This window comes from Pantherophis guttatus, chromosome 4 (genome assembly GCF_059756535.1).
Source record: "Pantherophis guttatus breed Tessera chromosome 4, ASM5975653v1, whole genome shotgun sequence".
NCBI classification, from domain to species: domain Eukaryota; kingdom Metazoa; phylum Chordata; class Lepidosauria; order Squamata; family Colubridae; genus Pantherophis; species Pantherophis guttatus.
The window spans coordinates 115,923,697-115,948,899 of record NC_142066.1 but is presented as its reverse complement, the minus strand read 5'-3'; the positions used below and the strand labels follow the sequence as shown (position 1 = coordinate 115,948,899).

Here is a 25,203-nt window from a genome sequence, read left to right as displayed (position 1 = left end):
AGAACCTAAAAGAACAAAGAACTGAAGAGCCTATATGCCCATCTTCACGAATCTGGGTCCAGTGGCAAAATGTGAAAAAAATTCAACAAAACTCTCTATAGACGATTAGGAACACTTCTTTATTAAGGTTATCAATCACATGATTTCTGTTCATTGAGGGGAGAGCACAGAGTTAAGAGGATGAACTAGTTCAATCTCTATAAAACAAATCTTATTTCATTCTTTGACAAAGTGACTTGTGGATCTTGTTGTGAACTGTAAAACTTTGTGAACTCTTGGGCAACTGAATGAAAAAAAGGAGAAGCACAAAAAACAGAATAAGGGACACAAAACTAAGGTAGAATACCCCACAAATAACCTGAGCCTGCAAATATGAATTTAGGAAAGCTAAGGCTCAGAACAAACTAAAACTTGCAACTAATGTCAAAAATAATAAAGTTTCTTTCAACACATATAAAACAAGAAAAAAAAGTCAAACAATTGGTCCACTAATAGGAGATGATGGCAAGGAAGTAACTAGCAGTAGAGAGAAAACAGAACTACTTAAATAATTTTTTGCATCTTTCTTCACACAAAAAGATAATGCAATCCAATTTACCAAAAACGGAACCATAAAAGAGAGGCTAGGAATGCAAATTAAAATGAGCAAAAATAAGATAAAAGAACACCTGTGAGCTCTAGATGAATTCAAATCACTGGATCTTGATAGATTACATTCCAGAGTTCTGAGGGAGCTAGCAGACATGAACTCTGAATCACTGGAACTACTTGAGGACTTGAAAAGAGCTGATGTGGTTCCCATCTTCAAAAAAAAAAAAAAAAAGGGAGGGGGAGGAGATCCAGGAAATTAGACCAATCAGCCTGAAATCAATACTTGGGATGACCTTGGAAAAGATAATCAAACAAATATGTGAACACTCAGAAGCAAAGTTAAAATCAGAAGCCAAGTCAATTTGTCAAAAACAGATCACGCCAAACAAATCTTATTTCATTCTTTGACAAAGTGATTTGTGGGTCAGTGAGAGACTGTGGACATAATAGTTTTCAATAAGGCATTTGACAAAATAGATTACTACCTGCTTTTTGGTAAGCTAGAAAAATATGGGATAAACAGCACCACCACCAGATGGATTTTTAACTGGCTGATAAACCATACTCAACATGTAGTCCTTAACAGAACTATATCCACATGGAGAGAATAAGCAGTAGGGTATCCCAAGGTTCCATTTTAGGCCCAGTACTCTTCAATATCTTCATAATGATTTAGATGAGGCAATAGAAATGAAACTCATCAAATTTGCAGATGACACTAAGCTAGCAGGAACAGCCAACACTCAAAAAATAAGCTCAAGATCCAAATGGATATCAACAGACTTGAAAACTAGGCCCTATGTAACAAAATGAAATTCAACGTGGATAAAACTAAGGTTTTACACTTAGCTAAAAAAAAAAACAGGACGTGGTGGCTCAGTGGCTTTGAAGCAGAGATGAGCACCGCCCCCTAGAGTTGGGAACGACTAGCATGTATGTGCAAGGGGAACCTTTGTACATGTTCAGACTACTTTAAACTTGTCTCAATACCAATAACTGTGATAGGGATCTTGCAGTCCTAGTGGACAATCCCTTATATATGAGCCAGCAGTGTGCAACAGCAGCCAAAATAGGCAATGCAATCCTAGGCTGCATTAATAGAGGGATAGAATCAAGATAATGTAATGTATTAATACCACTTTACAAAGCCTTAGTAAGAATACACTTGGAATAAATACTGCATGCAGTTTTGGTCACCACAATATAAAAAAGATGTTGAGACACTAGAAAGAGTGCAGAGAAGAACGATAAAGATGATTAGGAGGCTGAAGGCTAAAAGTTATAAAGAATGGTTGCAGGACTTGGGATATATCTAGTCCAGTGAAAAGAAGGGCTTGGGGCAACATGACAGCAATTGAAGGGCAACCACAAAGAAGAGGGAGGGTCAATCTATTTTCCAAAGTACCAGATGGCAAGACAAGAAACAATGGATGGAAACTAATCAAGAAGAGAAGCAACCTAGAACTCAGGAGAAATTTCCTAACAGTGAGAATCAGTAGAATGCTGTGCCTTCAGAAGTTATGGGTGCCCTACCACTGAGGACTTTTAATAGCAATAGCTCTTAGATTTATATACCGCTTTACAGTGCTTCACAGCCCTCTCTAAGCGGTTTACAGAGTCAGCATATTGCCCCCAACAATTTGGATCCTCATTTTACAGACCTTGGAAGGATGGAAGGCTGAATCAACGTTGAGCCTGGTGAGATTTGAACTGCCAAATTGTAGGCAGCTGGCAGGTAGCAGAAGTAGCCTGCAGTACTGCACCACTGCGGCTCCTTTAAGAAGAGACTGTATATTATAGCCCCATGTTGGCAAACTTATGGAACATGTGCCGGAAGCGGCATGCAGAACCATACCGCGATGGATGTGTAGCCTCGCTGGCTCCTGCACACACACCTGCCGGTCAGCTGTGCACACATGCCGCATTCCTGTGCACACACGCACGGGATCGCCAAAACCTGGAAAAGCAGCGTTCCATCACACATGTATGAGCTGGACCCAAACTTCTAGGTTTACATCGCGCATGCGCGACATCCAACTGTTCATCAGGCGTGCGTCCATGCCAGAAACTGGAAGTTCAGGTGCTGGCTCGCGCATGCACGATCGAACGCTGCTCTTCTTGGTTTCGGCGCTCATGCATACACAAAGGCCCGCAAGGCTGTGCAATCTAGGCAGAATGATTTCGCGTGCCATTTCTAGCATGCAGGCCGACACATGGTGCCATAAACGTTTAGCCATTACTGCTATAGCCACTTGTCTAAAGTGGTATAGGGTCTTTTGCTTGAAAAGGGGGTTGGACTAGAAGACCTCTTCCAACTCTGTTATTATATGTTCTATGTTGATCGTATTTATTCTTTCTCCAGGCATAAACCCATATAGGGTTTACAAGATTAAAATTCAATTGATTATTGTTTAAATCAGTTAAAAATGATATTGTTGCAAAATTATGGCTCTGATACTTCAACATTTATCAAATAGGAATTTTTCCTTATAATCTACCTATGTCTACTATAGACATTTTGTGGCAAGAAAAGCAGCAAGCCATAATATTAAAGTACGACAAACAAACAAGGTAGAAATTTTTCTCCCCCCTAAATTCTAAGCTTTCTCCAGACATTGCTTCCATAGTCTCAAGGATCAACAAAAATCAATTGCTAGTATAACACTTACCATATAAATGTCCAAGCATAATACAGAGTACACCAATAAGGTTTATTGACTACACTACAAATTAAATTACCAAAGTTTCATGATAGCAAGTTCGGTTTGAAGGTAATGATACCCCTTCAAAACTCCTCGCTATTACATCAAGTTCTGTCCTTTCCTGCATCCACTTTAGGGGAAAGCATACTATTTTTAATGTCAATTTTGCTGTTGGTGCCCAGCCAGGAGACTAAGTAAAGCACTTACAAAAATCTCTGATTTTAAAAAATGAAACATCAATTTTAACTTACGTTTTGCAGTCAGCATTTTAAATCAACATTCCAGTTCAAACATAACAAGAAATTGATTTAATATACCAGAAATATGTACATGAAAAGAAAGGAAAAAAAAGGTAGGTTAGGTTTAGACAGCGTTTATACTTCTCAATTCCTTGCCTACTAATATCTACATTTTTAAAAAAGTATGAAATCTAAATCAAGTTACTTAAGGCTGTACACTGTAAGTCCATGGTAATTATTTTGTATACACATTACAGACACAGCATCGAATCGAATTCTTTATTGGCCAAGTGTGATTGGGCACACAAGGAATTTGTCTTTAGTGCATATGCTCTGTGTACATAAAGAAAAAATAAAATATATTCGTCAAGTATCATAAGATACAACACTTAGTGATAGTCATAGGATACTAATAAGCAATCAAATCATCCTAGGAAACAATAAAAACAATATAAGTTGTAAAGATACAAGCAACATGGATATAGCCATAAGTGGGAAGAGATAGGTACTAGTAAGGATGACAAGAAGAATAGTAATACAGTCTTAGTAGTTGTTACCTATATTCTACAATCATCATTATTAGTAGGATTGCTATCCTGCTGTATTCTACCCAGTTTTAGAGTAGTGTATAACAAAAAGATTAAAACAAAGGGAAGAGCTTTTAACATATGCCATAATGGCACAATCCAACAAGGATAAACAATCTTAAAAACCCCTCAAATATTCCAGAACTAGGTTTTCATCACCCTCTGGAAACTCACCATCTGGGCGATGGTGGTCCATATAGAGGAGATCAAGTTATTCCATTAGAAGCAAGTCATCATTGGGAAAGCCTGATTATGGAATCATACAGATGATTAGATATAAGGCTTCTCTCCTTAATCTTACAATTGGGCAGACTCTATATGGAGCAGGTGATCTTGGAGATAATCAAGCCCATGCTTGATTAGCACATTAAAGATAACCGGCATCTGAATTGCATCCAGATGCCATTGGTGAAATGCTACCAGTTCACACCGGGTAGTGATAAAAGCAAAAAAAAGCTACTGGTTTATCCGAAATGGTATTTCGGATGATCAGCTGTGCCGCGCGATTTATATTCACTACAAAGCAGGAAATCCTGCTTTCTAGCGAATCTAAATCATGCGGCAAGCTCTTTCCCCCTTCGCTGTTCTACTTACCTTGTTAAGCCTCCTTTTTCCACGCACAGCACGTTTGGCATGCACTGTGCATGCAGTGTGCTTTTTGGCACCCACTGCACATGCGTACAGTGTGCTTTTGGCACGCACTGCACATGCATGTGTATATGCATGCCACTCATTTGACATGCATCGTGCATGCGTGAGCAGTAAACTGATGGCAATCCGCAGAGGATTTCACCACTGCTCCACAACTTATGTTGACAAATTATTTCACCAAGAAGCTTTATGTCACTATTTAATAATAAGGGGAAAATAACAATGGAAAAAGGTCTAAGCTCTATGCTACCTCATAGCCCTTTCCTCCCCATCTATTGGAACTGATCTCTCAGGAAGCAAAACCACTGGAAAAAGATGGCATTCAACCACTACAAAACATTATTTTAATCTATCTTTTTACTGTATATCATAATGCATAATCCCTTCAAACAAGCATCATTTGAGCTTAAATATCTATGGAGATTCTCAAACATCTTGTCCCAAAAGATGCTTATCCAAAGACACTGGACTTTCTGGATTTTTTTCCTTGACAACATTTCACTTCTCATCTAAGAAGCTTCTTCAGTTCTGACTAAATGGTGGGGGATTGTAGGATTTATATTCTATGCAGTCATGTGATTTTTAGCACTCTGAAGGTTGGTAGTTAGATCTCAGAGTCGTTGAGGTCACTTGGGAGTTATATGTATCCTCAGAATCACCTGAATCAGAGTGCAAATCTGTGTGGAACTTTTTGGACTGCTGAAAGGATTGTGTTACAGACCAGACATAGGTGGTGTTTTATCCCACTCCCTTTATTGAGAGAGGGATGTTCAATTTTAACATAGATGGCCTCTTTTACCCTTCCTTCAAACCCAGTGGCCCTCTGTCCAGAATGTAGACTTTGCAGTTTTCAACAGAGTGACCTTTGTCTTCATATGCAGATGGACTTCCAAATCTTGTCCTGATGGGTTTGTTCTCCTATGTTGTGCATACATACATTGTAACAATAGATTGCTAAATTGCATTTCTGTTAAGCTGTCAACTGACAATAGCCAAAACCAAGTACCAAAGCCAACTACCTGAGCAAAAGAAAGAACCTATTCAGTCACACTTCCCCATACTTACAAATAAGCTGCCCAGATACCATAACAACAAAATGCAAGCCACCAGAAAGGATAATTAAAATGGACTTTTTGACAATCACACACTAAAACTGGCATGTGCACAACGATTTAAAAACTTTGTTAAAAGAAATTGAAAATACTTACATGAGACATAATTAAATAATTCTCAGCAAGCAAATATTAAAAAAGGGCTCAAGCATGTTGGGTAGCAAAGAAGTAAAACCAGAAGACTTGAAATAAAACATACAAAAAAGTATAGCTAGGATAACTAAGGATTTTTGATATGCAGTAAGCTTATCTAGATTTTAAAAAATAAAAAACCCCTAAATATGCATATTAAGAAACGCAAGCCAGAGTTTCCATTAATACAATTATTTAAAAGCAAAAAATTAAAAGCTACATTAATAATTTGTTCGGGATCATTATAACATTTTTTAAAGTTAAGTAAAAAGAAACCATGATCTCTCTCCTGTCTACTCTTGGGTGGGCAAAAATATAGTGATATTGATGCTGCAAATATGGTATTGGGTTAGGGTTAGGGTTAGGGTTTTCTGACAAACAGAAAAACAATATAGACACTCACTTTAGCTCAATATTTGGCAAATGTGAGTTCAAATCCTTGCTTCATTATTATTAACTTCATATCGGCACTGGCAATTCACTAAATCTCAGTTGGATTGTTCTTAGCTTTCATAAAAAACCTTAAATATCTCAGATCTGATGCCAATACACCTACTGTACAGTTGCAACATCTTAAAATGGATGGGACAGAATAAGGACCTATGTCAAAGTAGGAGTTCCATTTTAAATAGATCAGGCTGAAAGGCAGATGCACCTCAAGGTATTACTTGAGCCTCTTAGTGGAAAAGCATACAAAAGACAAAACAATGCTTCTAGCAGTCTCCTTCCCTAACATTCAGCAACAGCCTAAGCTTCTAATGGAGGGATGCCCAAGAACACCTGGCTGAACTGGGTGGGTGTGTGTGTGTGTGTGTGTGTGTGTGTGAGAGAGAGAGAGAGAGAGAGAGAGAGAGAGAGAGAGAGAGAGAGAGAGAGAGAGAGAGCGCGCTACATTACCCTTCGGTAGGATCCACTTTTCTCCTGTTTTTCGCCAACATACATAGGAGGGGTCGCTTTGGACATAACTACGGAGGGCAAAAGGTCATCGCTTTACGTCCAGTTTCCGCAGCCCTCCCGACTACAGAGAAACAGCGCACCTATTCAAGGTCCCAACGAGACAGAGGGCTGGGGAAAAAGGGGGGCGTGCGCCTGGAGCGTGCACGCGCGACAGTTCTGGCCTTGAAGGAAGGAGAGCAGGAGGGACCGGAGAGGAGAAGGGGAAGCGACTGGCTGCCACCTGTTAGGCCCAGGCAGGGGTAACCTGGGAAAGAAGGTGGGGCCTCAAGGGGAATGGGAGGGTGGGTGAGAAGAAGAAAAAGGAAAGGAAGGGGGTGTGGATTGAACAGCCCGCCACGCCTCGCCGTTTTCCCTGGCAGGCGGGCGCGCTTCCCAGCACCTCCGCCGGCACCCACGCCATCCCTCGGAAGACAAACGCGGTGCCGTCCCGTCCCGTTCCCCCCCCCCCGCCCATCGCCGCCACTACCTCCACCTCCTCCTCTTCTCCCACACGCTCCCATCACTAAACCTGAAGCCGTTCATCGCGGCAGGGACACCACAACCCCACCCACCACCAGCCGTTCCCAATGCCGCCATAGTGCCTCCTTTTTTCTTTTCCCCCCCTAACCCAGCCTATCACCACCTCCCAGGAGGGAAAACAGGCGGCCAGGCTCACTCCCTCAGAAAGACTAAAGGAAGCGCAGCAAGGCAACGCCGTTTTACCCTCCGCCCCAGGGATCATCTACCTGATCGCGCAGCTCAAGGAGAACCATAGTGAGGCGAGGTGAGGCTATCCCGCCTGAGGTATCCTTGTCCTCCGCCGTTTCAGCCACCGCTCCGGCTCCTCACTTCCGCCAACGATTCCTTGCCCAGCAGTCCCGCCTCCTCCCCTGTCTGGGCCGCGCAACCCGTGCAGCAGGTCCCGCCCACGGCCCCACCTCCTTCGCGTCTTCTAGCTGGCGCCGGTGCGGGTTTCACCAAGCGCGCGGAAAGATCCGGAGGGGCGAAAGTGGCGGGGGTTAACCTTTCGCCCCACCATCACTTATCCAACGATCTCTAGCGTTCCCCGAAGTCCTTCCGCCGAGGGACAGAAACTGAATTAATCCGTCCTCCCTCCCCTTTTTATCGATGCCGCTTCTACAACGTCCGTCATTCTCCAAAGCTGATTGGGCAGCTCGGAGTGATGAAAATATACATGCTCGCCCGCAGACGTATATAAATAAAAGCAAAAACAACGGTGATTGGAAGAGGGAGAGGCGGTCGGATGGGAGGTCTAATGTGATTGGTGAGAAGAAGATGAGCGAGGGAAGAATTAGGAAAGCGAATGCTCTTACTCGAAAGAGATGGGCGGCTGTTAGGATAGGGAGTTGGGGGCTAGACGTTAGTATGGTGGAACCGTGTTAAAATCATGAAGTTTCATCTTGGAATAGGACAGTATTTCATTTGCAACTTTTCCCATGCTCAGGTTTTCTGTGGGGGAGTTGGACCGTAGTTTCCATCGTCTGCTGTCCGCGTACTGATCGTATGACGGCAACGAAATCCCTCACATCAGGATAATGCCAGCTTATCTAATGCCTCTTTAACCCATTTTAGAAAAGGAGCTGTCCTGTATGTACACACACATAACTCAGAGTAGGAAGCAGAATGCTGCTTCTCTTCTGGACTTCACTGAAGAGTACATCCATTCTGGGGATCTATCATTTATAACTGGTTACCAATTTAGACATGCTAAATCATTATTAACAATAGATTCATGAATAAATCATAACTGGATCACATAAATACCAAATTATAATATAATCAATGCTCCTTAGTGAATCTGTCCATGCTTCAAATTGCAGTAAGCCAGAAGCATAGGTTTACTATTTAATTTTAACACTTGCTCCTGGGGAGGAAAGCTATGGCAAATCTAGACAGCATACTAAAAAGCAGAGACATCACCCTGCCCACTATACACACTTTATAGTCAAGGCTGTGATTTTCCCAGTTGCAATGTATGGCTGTGAAAGCTGGACCATAAGAAAGACTGAATACCAAAGAATTGAGGCCTTTCAACTATGGTGCTGGAGAAGACTCCTGCAAGTCCCCTGGACTACAAGGCGATCAAACCGGTCAGTCCTAGAGGAGATCAACCCTGACTGCTCTTTAGAAGGCCAGATCCTGAAACTGAAACTCAAATATTTTGGCCACCTAATGAGAAAGAAGGACTCACTGGAGAAGAGCCTAATGCTGGGAAAGATTGAGGGCAAAAGAAGGGGATGGCAGAGAATGAGGTGGCTGGATGGAGTCACTGAAGCAATTGGGTGAGCTTAAATGGACTCCTTGGGATGGTAGAGGACAGGAAGGCCTGGAGGAATGTTGTCCATGGGGTTGCAATGGGTCGGACACAACTTTGCGACTAACAACAACTTAAATTTTTAAATTTGCTGATTAAATTGCCACAGTTCTCCAAGTTTATAAATAGCATATAATGATTGTTTTTTTAAAAAAAGTCTAGCCAGCTTTGCTCTTAATCCTTGTCGATCAACTGAGTCTTTTGTGGCATACTACATTTGCATATTAGTTGCTGTTGTACTCAACCTGATGTTTGCATAATTCTAATAGTTAGACATTCCTAAAGCTAGGTTTTAGAATCTGTAATTTGTAGTTATATGGAGGTAGATTTCAAGAAATCATTCCAACTGCTCCATATTGTTAGCAGCTCCATCCCATCTGGCAGGGGCAATTTATATTTGACTTTTTTTGCACCAGAAGTCATGCTTTCCTATTTGTTTCTTCTTCAAAGATATCACATTCTAAAAATAACCTTAGTTCCTACAAACTTCTGTCTTGTTTATTAGCCCAGAATTCCTATAAAAATTAGATCTGAAACTTTAAAAAATTAAAGGGAATATAGCAATTAAAATAAATTATAAGTGTACAAAAATGATACAAGGAAACAAATAATTCTGAAAGTGCTTTTATATTTTATTATTTTTGTTTATTGAAAATAACACTTTAATACTTGTTTAATGATTTTCATTTCTGATCTATGATTATACTAAAGGCATACTTAGAGATATTATTGCAAAAAAATTGATTGAGAGGATGTATGTAATGCCTATCTAAGGAAAAAGAAATATCCAAATGTCCAGTACAGAAAGTTTCTAAGTTAAGAACATCCTGGTTTAAGGACAATTCATCCAAAATAGGGCCAATTGTAGCATAATTTGAGTTAAATACAAAATGATTCAAGTTAAATACACAATGGTTCAAGTTTATCACATAATTCTACTTATTATATAATACTCTACCGGCTAAGATAGAGTATAGAGAGTCTATTAAGAATAGATTTGAAATATAACTTGTTACTGAACTGGAAACAATCCATATTGTGAAGCATATCACTTTCTGGTTTGTATCCTGAATGCAATCACATTTGACTACTGCTGCTAATTTCCAATTGCTGAAAGATGCCAAGGAAATTTGAAAAAAAATGTTTCCCACTGTTTCTATACAACATTCATTTCAAAAGAATATCAAAAAAGGGATTAGTTTTTTTAAAAAACATTTGAAACTTATTTAGGAAATCAACCTCTAAAAGTCAAAAACTTTGTACAATAAGGCGTACCCAGTTAAATTCTTAACTTTATTTGTCTTTCCTGGATTTTCATCTAGATAGTACTATAAGATAATATCTGACATCGATGTTATATCTTCCTATAAACTAATATGTGAGTATTCCTGTACCTGCTTTGTTTCTATCTCTGGCAATGGTACAGCTTTGTGTCAGATTTTCCATTTTGAATCTAAAGGATATAACTATACTCTGCTAATCATTGTTTGATTCTCTATCCAAATGCAAGGGAAGGAGCAATACTCAAGGAATTAGTTCCTCAAGTATTACTCAAATAATGAGGTTCCCATTATTTAGATCAAGGAGACAAATACCTTTTAGACCTTTTATGCTAAATTCTATTGACAAATGAGGCAATAAATGTAGTCAGTATAGATGCAGCAAGATTTGGAATAAGTATACTTTTTTTAAAAAAAATTGATTTATATGCCGCCCTTCTCCGGAGACTCAGAGCGGCTTACAATGCGTTAAGCAATAACCTTCATACTTTTGTATATTTATACAAAGTCAGCTTATTGCCCCCACAATCTGGGTCCCCATTTTACCTACCTTAGAAAGGATGGAAGGCTGAGTCAACCTTGAGCCTGGTGGGATTTGAACTTCCAGTAATTGCAGGCAGCTGATGTTAATAACAGTGCTTTAGTCTGCTGAGCCACCAGAGCTCTATGAATAACATTTCTATGAATGTTCTGAAATAGCTGTGTGAAAGCACAAAAACATTACAGGGTTCTGGGAGGAACCAAACATAGATATTAATATTGTGGCCAGGTGTTTTGGAAAGAGTAAAATACAGGTATGTTCCTTCACAGAATTGAAACCTGGGCTGAATAGAATTCCTAGTTATGTGTAGGATTCTTTCTATATTTAATTATGTGATCTATTGCAAGATGGAATTGGTAAAAAAATTGGAGACTTTCCCAACCTTTATTCACTTTATCCATTGGAAATATTAAATTATATAGTTTCCAACTCTGCAGCTAATGAGAAATTCTGGCAGTGCTTAGGAGGTTTAAGTTTGGCACACACTTATCGATTTAGTAGTTTTTAAGTTGTTTTTAAAGGAATTTACTAAAAAGTGAAGGCTAAGAACCCAAAATTTGTAATGTGTCACTATGAAAGGAAGTGATAATTGTGGTTGTACATAAACAGTGAACAATTAAACTAAACTTAATCAAATCTACCTAACAACTTAGTACAGTAGTGGGCAGATTTGTTTCTTGCCAATATTTAATCTAGCTTTTTTCTTTGTTCTTTGCTTGCACTTTTTAGTTAATTCCATTATATTAGTCTCTGAACAAGTTTGTAGCTCAAAAGAGAAGTATTAAATATACTCTTAGTTAAAGGTAAAGGTTCCCCTGCACATGTGTGCTAATTGTTTCTGGCTCTAGGGGCGGTGGTCATCTCCATTTCTAAGCTGAAGAGCCAGCACTGTCAGAAGACGTCTCCATGGTCATGTGGCCAGCATGACTCAATGCCGAAAGCACACGGAGTGCTGTTACCTTCCCACCAAAGTGGTCCCTATTTTTCTGCTTGCATTTTTTACGTGCTTTCGAACTGCTGGGTTAGCATAAACTGGGACAAGTAACAGAAGCTCACTCCGTTATGTGGCACTAGGGATTCGAACTGCTGAACTGCTGATTTTCTGATCGACAAGCTCAGCATCTTAGCCACTAAGCCACCGCATCCCCAAAATATACTGTTACTCCATCATAAATTAGCTATAGCTATATTGCTGTGATTTGTTGTTTAATTTAAATTTATTTTAAAAAAAATAACTCCTGAATTTGTTTTGGTATAAATTAATGAATAAATATATATCATTATCAATGCAATTCATTATTTTCCTTATATGCCAAATTCATGTAAAACAGCAATCTTTATGAATGTCATTGAGTTTGATTTCCAGGTACCTTAGTTAGAGTTTATTTCAAGATATTATAGAATTACATTTCTGTATATTGTAGAATACTAAGTATATTATGTAGTATTTAAGATTTCATCTGAATCTCAAAAACACTAATGGTTTTTATGTAACTATAGTTTCTGGCTAGGAAATGAAAATGATATGTTAGAGCACTATTTGTGTCTTCAGTCCATTTAAAGAGCAAAATTCATAGTTGTACAATAAGCTTATATTTAAAATCAATATCACTTCTAAAAACTTATATTACATAATAGTGTATTTATACTGCAACTCTATAGCTTCATTGTTCAAAAATCATCTTTATATATAGAAATCATGCCAAAACTGAAACAATTTCTGATGAGTATCTTCATGAATACAGTTTCCTAGAAAGTAAAAGAAAAATAGTACAGTTATTGCTTTGTATTTCAAGCTCTATTAATTTACTTTTGATTCATTTGACCAACATAACCTCTGATAATAAGAACTTTAAATGAATTTTATAATCTAATGAAATTTTATGCTATAACACGTATAAAATAACCACAATTTATTATGGCTTGTCACAGAGTCAGCCAGATGTTCAGACTGGATTTGGCATTTTTGTTTATCTATTGAGTCCTTTCTAAGGATCTGGAGAGGCACTGCTATATAGTTTGTACAGTATGCTATAGTATCTTCTCCTCTCATCTCCCTCAGAGCAAACAAGCCCCACAACCATGTCAAGGTAGTGCCTTACTGGGGATGCTGCTGCTGCTGCTGCTGCTAATGATGATGATGATGATGATGATTAAATTTATTTGCCACCCATCTTGCACTTTAAGGGGACTCTGAGCAGTTATTTCCTTCAAATGTAGCTGTGGTTAAAGCAAGGAATTTGAATCTTAGTTTTGCTGTTGAGAACACTCCCCATCCCCCTCCAAACCAAGTTCTGGAAGATAACAGTACAAGTCTTCTATTAGTTACTAATTCTAAAAAATCTTAAAATACAATGTCAGATATGAGATACAACTCTGGAGGCAAAGGATGAATGTTCAGTTGGGGATCACTATTAATTCGTGTTTGTATTAAGAAGAGATACTGGCCCATATAATTATGACCAACAGCTTCCAGGCTTCCTGATCCTAGGTTATGCATACCAAGTTGCAGTCATATGGTTTTACATGGGTAGCCATCACTCTGACAGGCCATGAAGTGCACTAGCTGATCTCAAAACAATAGGCCAGTGATTTAGAGCTGCAATCAGATCTATCAATCCTAGCTAGACACATCTTTTTGAAACATTCTGCATATTGATTGTCTTCAGCTAGCCTAAGATGCATAATGATTCCAAAATTATTCAGGCTGTATGCTTGGCCAGATTTAATGCCACACCGCAACTATTATTGAAGGGAATATCCAAATATTCTTTCTGAATAGAGACTCTGTCCATGTGGTAGAGGAGTATTTGAAATAATAAAATACTTTATTTTGTCTTGCTCTTATTTATTTATTTATTTGTTTCCATTTCTATACCGCCCTTCTCCAAACAGGACTCAGGGCGGTGAACAGCCAAAGTAAAAAACAGAACATACAAAATTTAAAAACAGTTTAAAATAATTAAATATTTTGGCCGTAAATTAAAACAACCCAATTTAAAATCAATTTAAAATTTAACTCAAGCCAGCCCAGCTCTTGTTTTCATAGCTGCTTGCCAGGAATTATTATCATAATTCTTCTTTTAAGTCCTGGCTGTTTTGATTCACTTTATCTTATGTTGTTACTCTATGTTCATTCTGATTTCATTTTGTTGATCACAGCTAAGCACTGCTATGTAGTTTATACAATGTGCTAAAGTATCTTCTCCAATTTTTCTTAAATATTTTTCACATTTTATGTGTTTCTCTTTTACCTTAATTAATTGTGATTTTGGTTTTATTTATTAGTTTATGGCCAAATAAAGATTAAAGAGACAATGACTTTGTTTACACATTATGCTGAGACATGGTTACCTTATTAGGGTTTCTTCAGTATGCCACAATCGGATTAGCATAAGGTCATGAAATATGGTTTTAAAATTACCCTCAATAAATCAAAGCCAAATTCATCACAATATGGCTTATCTCATTGTGTGAACCCAATCCAATATGAAATTCAAATATTAATTCTCTGCATGTTAAGAAATACAATCAGTGTTGTTTTAACTTTTTTAAAATAATTTTTATTGAGTATAAATATTAAAAAAGACATAACATACACAACAAACATTTATACAACATATACACAAAAAGATTATGATTTCTTCTTAAGCATTTTTTCAAAGTGACATTTTACAATTCTACTTATAAAATATATTCCTTCACCTCTCCTTAATCTAATAACATTTTTTATATATTTAAATCGGTAATATTTCCCCCGATATTTTTTGTTTATTTCTCATTTTTAACCAATTATACCAATTATTCCATATTTTGTAATAATCTGATTCTTCTCTTTCTTGTATTTCTTTGGTTAACCTATCCATTTCAGCACATTCTAAGATTTTTTCTATTACTTCTGTTTCATTTGGTGTTCTTTCTTGCTTTCAATTTTTTGCGTAAGTTATTCTTGCAGCTGTTAATATGTGAATTGTGAGATATTTAATATCTTTAGGATATGATTTGTTAAAAATTCTAATAAAAATGTTTCTGGTTCTTTTTCTATCTGTGTTTCTGTTATTTGTTCCAACCATTTTTTAATGTTAGACCAAAATTTCTTTGCTGCCGGGCAAGTCCACCGTAAATGATAGAAGGTCCCTTGTGTCTTTTTACACTTCCAACAGATCGGGCTATATTTGGCTGTATTTTTGCCAGTCTGGTTGGAGACATGTGCCACCTATAAAACATTTTCAGTTGGTTTTCCTTGTACGCCATTGCTTTCGTTAATTTTAGGTTTACCTGCCAGAACTTTTCCCATTTTTCCAAAGGTATTGTATGTTTGATGTTTTGAGCCCATTTAATCATCGTTTCTTTGTCTCTTCTTCCAATTTATAGTGTAGAAGAAATTTGTAGATTCTACTAATTCATTTATTTTCTGAATCTAATATAATTTTATCTATTTCTTGTTTTTGGTTATGAATTTCATATGTTTTTATATGTTCTCTGTATTTGGATTGTATTTGAGTGTAAATCCACCAGTCTATTTCTCTGTGTAAATCTGTCTCCAATTGTTGTTTTGTCTTTAATTTGCCTTGATAGTCAATTATATTTTTATATCTAATTATTTTTGTCTTCTCTGTTAAGTTTGGGTGTCTAATTGATTCTACCGGTGCTAACCAATTTGGTATCTTCATATAATGTTGTTTTTTTAATTTTAAGCCAAATTTGTAGTAATGAGTTTCTTATTGTGTGTCTTTTAAAATATGAATGTGTTTTGTATTTTTCATCCCACATAAAGGAGTGCCAGCCAATTTGGAGTTCGTATCCCTCAATTGTTAAAGTTCTAGAGTCCTTTAGTTCTATCCAATCTTTGACTCACAATAGTACTGCTGTTTGATAGTATACCTCCCAGTCAGGGAGTGCAGCTCCTCCTCTATCTTTTGTATCCTGAAGCAGCTTAAATTTTATTCATGGCCTTTTCCCTTGCCATATAAATTTAGATGTTATTTTATTCAGCTTTTCAAAAAACGATTTATCTATTTTTATTGGGGTAACCTGAAACAAATATAAAAATTTAGGTAGAATAGTCATTTTGATGTCCGAAATTCTTCCTAGGAATGAGATATGTAAATTTTCCCATTTTTCTAAATCTTTCTTTGTTTGTTCTAGTAATTTATCATAATTATTTTCTTTAATTGCTGACGTTCTTGTAGATAACCAAAATCCTAGATATTTTATTTTTTTCATTGTTTGGATTTGTATATTATCTGTCAATTCTTTTATTTGAGTTTCTGTAAGGTTTTTTACAATTAGTTTCAATTTACTTTTATTGATTTTTAGTCCGGCCACTTCTCCAAATTCTTCTATTTTTTGGAACAGATTAGGTATAGATTCCATAGGATTTTCTATCAAAAACACTAGGTCATCAGCAAAGGCCTGGGCTTTGTATTCTTCTCTATTGATCTTTAAACCTTCAATTCCTTGATCTTCTCTAATTTTTTTCAGCAGGGTTTCCAATGATAGAATATACAGTAAGGGAGAAAGTGGGCAGCCTTGTCTAACTCCTTTTGTTATATTAAATTTATCTGTTATATCATCATTCATAATTATCTTTGCTGTTTGATTGGTATAGATTTCTGCTATAATTTTCCCAAATTTTTCCCCAATTTGCATATTTTGTAATTGTTCAATCATAAATTTCCAATTTTGATTATCAAAAGCTTTTTGGGCATCAAGAAAAACCAACGCAGCCTGCTTCTCCGGATGTGATTCATAATATTCTAGAGTATTAAGTACTATTCTCATGTTGTTCTTTATTTGGCGTCCTGGCAGAAATCCATTTTGGTCTGGGTGTATATATGTATTTAGTACTGATTTAATCCTTTCAGCCAAGATTGCTGCAAATATTTTGTAATTGGCATTCAGTAATGAAATAGGTCTGTAGTTTTGAATTAACTGGAGGTCTGTATCTTCTTTTGGAATGATTGTTATTATCGCTTCTGTCCATGATTTTGGTATTTTGGCTTTCTCCATGGCTTCATTGTATAATCGCAACATATTCTCTCCCAGTACTTCTTGCATTGTTTTATATATTTCTACCGGTAGCCCATCGGGTCCCGGTGTTTTATTATTTTTTTGCTTTTTCAGTACTTTATCTAATTCTAATTTAGTCATTGGCCTATTGAGAATTTCTCTTTGTTCTTCTGTGATTTTTGGCATTCCTGATTTTCCTATGTACTGTTTTATCTTGTCTTCCTCTATTTCTTCTTGATTTTATAAATTCGCATAAAATTTCTTAATAATTTCTTTTTTGGCCTCTTTACTATGTTGAATTTCCCCTTTATCGTCTTTCAGTTGGTATATCGTTTTTTTTTTCTGTTCTTTCTTCAGTTTATAGGCTAGCCATCTGCCCGTTTTATTTGCGTATTCGAAATAGTTTTGTTTCGCCATTTTTATTTTTTGGGCTAGTTCTGTTTGGTTTATCAAATTCAATTTATGCTTAGTCATTTTCCATTCTTCTCTTATTATTTTGTCCTAGGGCTTTTCCTGGAGTTTTTGTTCTATTTGTTTTAGGTCTTTCTCTAATTTCTCTAATTGTTTTTTCTTCTCTTTATTTTTTTTCCTCGTATATGCTATTACTAGGCCCCTTATATATGCTTTTAGGGTATCCCATGTATTTTGTAAAGAGGTTTCCTCTATTTTATTTATCTGAAAGAATATTTTTATTTCCTTAAATAAATTAAATTCTTTTTCTTTACATATTCTTTGATTCATCGTCTATCTCTTACGTCTTCTTTCCCCTTTCCAGTTTATGAATAGTGGATTGTGGTCTGCCCATCGGTTTGTGCCTATCTCAATTTTTTCTACCTCTACTTTGATATTTGGGCCATCCATGCCATGTCCAATCTTGACCAGGAATTATGCGGATGGGAGTAAAAAGTGTATTGGGTCTCTTCTTCATGTGTTTCCTGTCACTGCGTTATTTTATTTACCAGCTGAGCTCATTATTTCTGGACTGTCAGACTCTCCGTAGCTTTGCCAACTTCTTATCAGTAAGCTACGTGTTTCCGTATCCACCCACATTCCTTGCTCTTCACACTCTTTCCTTTGTTCTCTTTCCAGCAAGGTCCGGCTGAAAGATAGCCGGCCCGAATTACTTTCAAAAATGTAACAATTAACTTTTCTTAGTTAGTGAGGTGTTTTATTTTCTTTATAACAAATAAATGAGTTTTATTAGAAACCTTCTTCGCGTTTCTTTATCAGAATAGTGCAACTTGGAATAAGCCTCGATTCATCTACTCTAAACCAGGGTAATTAGTCCCAGAGCCAAACATGGGATTAATAAATGCCCTGACATTCTGGTAGCACGAGGATGGTCTGATTTATGGCTTTTTCCTTGTTTTTGTTACTTCTGATAAGAGCGCATAGGCAATTAGTTTTTAGCTACTGAGGTACGCTAATTATATTGCTGAGATGCCGAAACAGAAGAAAAAAAGGCAAAATGAAACTAAGACCACTCTTCGTAAATGATTTGATTGATCTTTCCAACGAAGAGGTGGCAGACAGGAGGTTTCCAGATTTCCAGCCCCTTACTACAGCCACACGCCTGGAACGAGAAGAAGCCGTGGGAACAGAAATGGATGGAGATAAGACAGAAGCTGTTTTTGAAGATGATGATTTACGACTGAGGTCAGTAACATTTTCTTCTGATCTTCCAAGCTCTGAAAAAGTCTCCCCAGAACCTTCTGAATTTATAACGCTCGGTGCAAGCACTGCTGAGCAAAATTACTCCCACGCAGAGAGAGAAACAATTCATTACTCTTCTCAAAGCCCTGAGCTCACCCAGCGTGAGATAGCTATGAAAGCCTATCGTGACCGTATAAAACTCTATGAACAGCAGCTATCCCAGGCAAAAATGGCTATATCTATGCTTGAGCAAGATATGGGAGATAACTTAAATTTTTCAAAAAGCGCCATATTGTCTTCTTGCTCAGAGCCAAAGACACTCCCCCTGGTGGATTCTGTGTCAGGCCAATTAAGGCAAAGAGCACTGCATACGTCACATGAAAGTCTCCCTGATCAAGTTACACATGTCTTACATAACCACTCCTACTCTAAAGCATACAATGCCACGTATGCAAAGCTGCCCAAAGGTGCAGCACCATCTGCTGGCAAAAGTAATTTACTACAAGAAGCTGAAATGCCACAAGTGTTTCCACAGGCCCAAACTCAAACACCCCCTGGCGGTGTTGGTGTCCTTTTAGATGGAACACAGCAAAGGCAAATGATTGCATCTCCAGCAGGTCATGCCAATATTGCAGCTCAAGCACAAATGGCAACTGGAATACAGCAGATTCCAGTGCATCAGCCACAGCAGCTACAAATGCCTGCATATGTGCCCCAGCCACAAGTGCAAATAGGGCCACCTCCTGGCCCACCTCCAATGGCACAACCAAGACCATTTTTAGGTCCACAACAGGCACAGCAAATATCACAGGCATTTCTGCCAGCACAGCCAGCATACCAAGTGCAGGCTCCTCACCAGGCATTTTCTGTCTCTCCACTAACTGATGAGTCAAAACTAAAAATGTCAGGACACAATTACAAAGCCTGGGTCAGTGAGATTACACTATTGCTTCTTAGAGAAGGCAGTCATTGTATGGTATTTAACCCACCTGCTCAACCATGGGACTTTGCAATAAGAGATTTAGAGATAAGGGCCCGCACAACATTATTGATGTCCATGGATACTGAACTGCAGGTCACTTTTCCACCAAATACAACAGCCCGACAAATTTGGGCTGAATTGGAAAATTGCTACAGGCCTATCTCAATTGAATCTTCATGTTTACTCATGTCTGAACTCCACGGTTCGAGATTGAAACCTGGTGAACAAATTGGAGGACATTTGACCAAACTGAAAGGTCTGAGAACAGAATTGAGAGAAAGAGGCCACAACATTGAAGATATTCAAATGATCAGCATCATTATTAACTCTTTGAATTATGAATGGAAAGATGCTGTTACAAAAATTAACCAAGTCCCTATTGCTCAACGCACAGTGAACAATGTCTGTAGACTTTTAATTGAAGAAGAGGCATTCATGTTGGCCACGCCACATTTGAGAGGACCACCTGCATCAAAAGCTCCAGCTAGGCGCCCCTTCCGAGGAAGGACCTACGTTCCAAGGATGCCAAGATGCAACACCTGCGATCGTGTGGGACATGCCACCCGGGATTGTCCCCAACGAGTTCCAGCTCCCGTCACGTACCAGCCCAGAGGAACAGATTCCAGAGGCAGAGGCAGAGGCGGAAGACAAGGTCGTCGTGGTCCCCGGCGTGATCCACAAACTCCACTCGCCACATTGGCTTTAACCAATGATCCACAACCTCAACCAGAGTACGACAGACGACTCCTGTGGACTTTGGACAGTGGTGCAGCATTGCATGTTACCTACAGAAAGGAACTTTTCACAGAAATGCACGAGCCTGAACCTGAACTACGTGAACTTTATTCTTTCTCCAATCATCCTTGTCAGGTCAAAGGAAAAGGAACTGTTTATGTTGAAGAGCTCGATGCATTCATTCCTGATGTTTATTACATACCAACAGCAACCAGTAATTTGCTTAGTCAGAGTCACTTGTCTAGAATGTTAAAGTTTCAGGTTCACCACCTTGAAAAAGCAAGTTACATAGTTAAAGATGGAGATATTGTTGCTGAAACCATATTAATTGGTGGTGTTTATTACTTAAAGCCAAAGCCTAAAACACAAACACAGGCAAGTATGCAAACTCCAAAAAGGCAGAGCACAGGCCCAGAGAGAGATGCTCCAGAGAGAGATCCTGTTGCTATTCCAAAGGCTCCTAAAGCCAACAAAAATAGAGTTGGTAAACAGTTTGCTCAGAGCAAGCCTGAGGTTCCGCATAAAAATGTTAATGTTGAGAATTCACTAACTGGTAAACCTTTGCATTCCAGGTGTATCCACAAATGGCATAGAAGATTGGGGCATGCCAGTTTCCGTGTTCTTAGGAAGATGCCGGAGTTCGCAAAAGGTTTGGATCTAAAGGGGTGTAAGGTGTTTTTGGATTGTGCTGTATGCAAGAAGGCCAAATCCAAAGCAGCAGCCATTCCCAAACACGCTACACGCCTGTCAACACGCATTTTTGATTTGGTTCACATTGACATAGTTGGTCCTTTCCCGCCATCATTTGGTGGTAGAAAATATTTTCTAACAATTGTTGATAATTACTCTAGATATGGATATGTATATCCTATGAAAGAAAAATCAGAGACCTTTCAGATCTTTAAAGACTTTGCAACCCTTGTTTCTACCCAACACCAAGTTCGCATCGCCAGAATCCAGAGTGATCGTGGTCCCGAATTCATGTCTCAGCGTTTCCAGGACTGGATGCGTAAGAATGGAATTATTCATCAGACGTCGGCGCCTTACACACCGGCTCATAATGGAGTCGCAGAACGAAGACAAGGGGTACTGCAAACCATGATGCGTTGTCTCCTAGAAGATGCCAACCTTGGTAAGATATACTGGGGTGAAGCTATCAAGTATGCAAATTACATTGTCAACCGTACTTGGAGCAGTGTAACAAATCAGACTCCTTTCTTCATGTTGTATGGCTACAAGCCCAATCTTAAAAACATTCATATTTTTGGTTCATATGCTATGGTGAACATTCCCTTAGCTCAAAGAAGAAAAGGAGGTCCAGCAGCAAAGAGACTGAGATTTATGGGTATTGATGATAACTCAAAGTGGAGCAAATTTATTGACTCTAAACATGTAATTGTGATTTCCCAATCTGCTAATTTTGAAGAAGATATTGACTGGTCCAGGATTCATTCCAATGATCCTGGAGTCTATTTTCCTAGAGATGATACTGCTGATGCCACGCAGATTGATGATCAAGATTCCACTGGTTCTTCTCAACCCGATGTTCCGTCTTCGCAAGCCGCGGATGCTGATGCTAGCGATGAAAGTGAGGATGAGGACGAAGAAGAAGACTGGACAGTTGTTCCGAGACGTTCCAAGAGGGCCACAAAAGGGATCCCTCCACAACGATATTCTTGGCAACTGACAAAAGCACCCTTGCCTTTGATTTGCAAAGTCACACTTCCACCTGATGATTTCGCACAAATCAAGCAGCTCCCTGATTCAGAGCAAGACAAATGGTATGAAGCAATGCAGGTTGAAATGGACAGTCTAAAGAAACTTAAAGTATTTACACCTGCAAAACCTCCAGCAAACAAAAAGGTCATTGGCACTCGATGGGTCTACAGAATCAAAAAGAAACCAAATGGTGAGTCATTGTACAAAGCCAGACTTGTAGCTCAGGGTTTCGCTCAACGTTATCCTGAGGACTACACAAATACTTACTCACCGACAGTCAGAACTGAGAGTGTAAAAATTGCTTTAGCAACTGCAACTATCCTTGGTTTAGAAGTTTTCCAGTTTGATGTTGACACGGCTTATCTACATGCAGACCTAGACGAAGAAATCTATGTGAGAAGTCCTCCAGGATTCCGACAGCAAGAAGGGGATACCTGGTTCCTAAACAAAAGTCTCTATGGTCTGAAACAATCTGGTTTAATGTGGTATTTATGTCTTACTGACAAACTAAATTCAATGGGCTTTATTAAGTCCGAAACTGATGAGTGCGTGTTCACAAAAAGATCTAACAATGCATATGAGATAGTTCTTGTTTATGTTGATGATATTGTTTATATTGGTCCAAATAAGCAAATGAGTGAAATTTTTGCCAAAGCTTTGCAGAGATACTTCACATTGAAATCATTAGGTCACATTAGCACTTATTTAGGTGTTCAGATTGAAAAAACACAGAAGGGGTTTAGTCTTTCACAAGAAGATAAAATTGAACAAGTTTTGCATCATTGCAACATGAAAGATGCTAACACAACAAAGACACCCATGCAAACAGATTTTCACAACTTGACACAAGAAGAAAGTCCTGAGTTCGAGGATCAAACACTTTATCGTTCAGTCATTGGGTCACTGTTATACATTAGTAGTTGGACCAGACCCAACATTGCACTTAGTGTTAATCTCTTATCTCGACACGTAGGTAAGGCAAAACAGTTTCATTGGACATGTATTAAGAAATTATTGAGATACCTAAAATACACCAAACATTTGAAGTTATTGTTAGAACCAACACATACTGATTATGCAGAATTATGTTGTTATGCAGATTCTGATTGGGCAAGTGATAAGAAATCACGTAAAAGTACTTCAGGTTATATGATGTTCTTAAATGGATGTCCTGTTTATTGGCAAGTACGTAAACAGAATTTTGTTTCTTGTTCATCTACTGAAGATGCATGTAATTCCCTAACTTGGTTTGATGCTTTAGTCACAGATATCTGGACACACCCGATCCGACCGATCACCGTGATGGAAGACAATGAATCGGTGGTTTATATTTCTAAATCTCATTTCACAGGTTCTAGGTCCAGACACATTGACATCCGTTACCAAAACATAAAACATTTAGTGAAAAAAGGTTTTGTCAAAATGCAATATGTATCTACACATGATCAAATTGCTGATATGCTCAACAAACCACTTCCAGCAGCTCAACACGAGTATCTGCGTGAGAAGATGTGCCTTATTTGATGATGAACTGATATTCGCTCAACTGGCAAAGAAGGGGAATGTCACTGCGTTATTTTATTTACCAGCTGACCTCATTATTTCTGGACTGTCAGACTCTCCGTAGCTTTGCCAACTTCTTATCAGTAAGCTACGTGTTTCCGTATCCACCCACATTCCTTGCTCTTCACACTCTTTCCTTTGTTCTCTTTCCAGCAAGGTCCGGCTGAAAGATAGCCAGCCCGAATTACTTTCAAAAATGTAACAATTAACTTTTCTTAGTTAGTGAGGTGTTTTATTTTCTTTATAACAAATAAATGAGTTTTATTAGAAACCTTCTTCGCGTTTCTTTATCAGAATAGTGCAACTTGGAATAAGCCTCGATTCATCTACTCTAAACCAGGGTAATTAGTCCCAGAGCGAAACATGGGATTAATAAATGCCCTGACATTTCCCTCCATACATCTGCCAAGTTTAGTTCTTCAGCCATAGTAAAGAATTCTTTTGGAAGTATTTCTTTTTTCCTTTGGTTTTTTTTATCAGTTTTGTAGTCCTTATTTGCATTTACTATTGCATTATAATCCCCTATTATACAAATATCATCATATTCTAATTCTGCTAATTTTATGTGTAGATCTTTTTAAAAGTCCTGTAGTTTTTGGTTAGGTGCATAAATCAGTACAATTAACATTTTCCTCTTTCCTATTTCTAATTCTACCATCACCACTCTGCCTTGCTCATCGGTATAAACTAATTTAGATTGTATTTTTTCTTTTACATAAATCACTACTCCTTTTTTCTTTTTTTGGGCCAGAGATGAGTATAGTTTTCCTAGTTTGGGGTTTTCTAGGATTTTCTGATAGTTTTTTTGAATGTGTACTTCTTGCAGACATATCACATCTGCTTCTAGTTTTCGTAATTTTGTGAAAATTTGATTCCTTTTCTTTGGAGCGTTTAAGCCATTAATATTTACCGAAAAGAGTTTGATCGGTTCATCCATTGCCTATCGTATCTGTCTTTTTGTGTTTCTTGTTTCCATCCGTGCCTTTGCTTTTGCACCTTCTCTCTCTTCTCTCTCTTTTTCTTGCCTCTGTCTTATTTCTTTTTCTTGATTTGTTTCTATTGGTTCTTCTTGACTTCTACTATCTGTTTCCTCCTTGCTTTCCTGTTCTTCTTCTAGTCTAAAGTGTGTGTTATGAAATTCTCTTGCCTTTTCTAGAGTATCTATTTTATATTTTTTGTCTTCCCACGTAATTAAGATCCCCTCTATTGGCAGCCATCTGTACATTATCTTATACTTGATCAATAATTATGTTAAGAACTGATATTGTTGTCGTAGATTTCTTATTCTTTGGGGTATCTGTTTTAGAATTATAATTTCTTTATCATTATAGGTCACTGTTTCTTCTCTAGATTGTTATAGACTTCATCTCGAATAGATCTTTTTGAGAATTTGACATGGACTTCTCTCGCCAGTCTGTGTCTTCTTATATAGT

At 38.0% G+C, this 25,203-nt stretch overlaps 1 protein-coding gene across 5 annotated transcripts in view; it reads right to left on the bottom strand.

Annotated features, from left to right (window-relative positions):
- Positions 1 to 8,147, bottom strand: part of ANKRD28 (ankyrin repeat domain 28) — a 94,260-nt gene extending 86,113 nt beyond the window's left edge. For 2 of the 5 annotated variants that reach the window (XR_015733982.1, XM_034402229.3), the window contains exon 1: positions 7,697 to 8,147. Coding sequence is in view for 4 of the 5 variants with exons in the window: in XM_034402229.3 (XP_034258120.1) it covers positions 7,697 to 7,723 (27 nt within the window). In the remaining variant the exon portion in view is untranslated. Of the gene's footprint in view, positions 1 to 6,911; positions 7,230 to 7,696 lie in introns of those variants that run through there. The other 3 variants (XM_087892596.1, XM_087892597.1, XM_034402228.3) reach the window with 3 other exon arrangements.
- Positions 8,148 to 25,203: the final 17,056 nt, after the last annotated feature.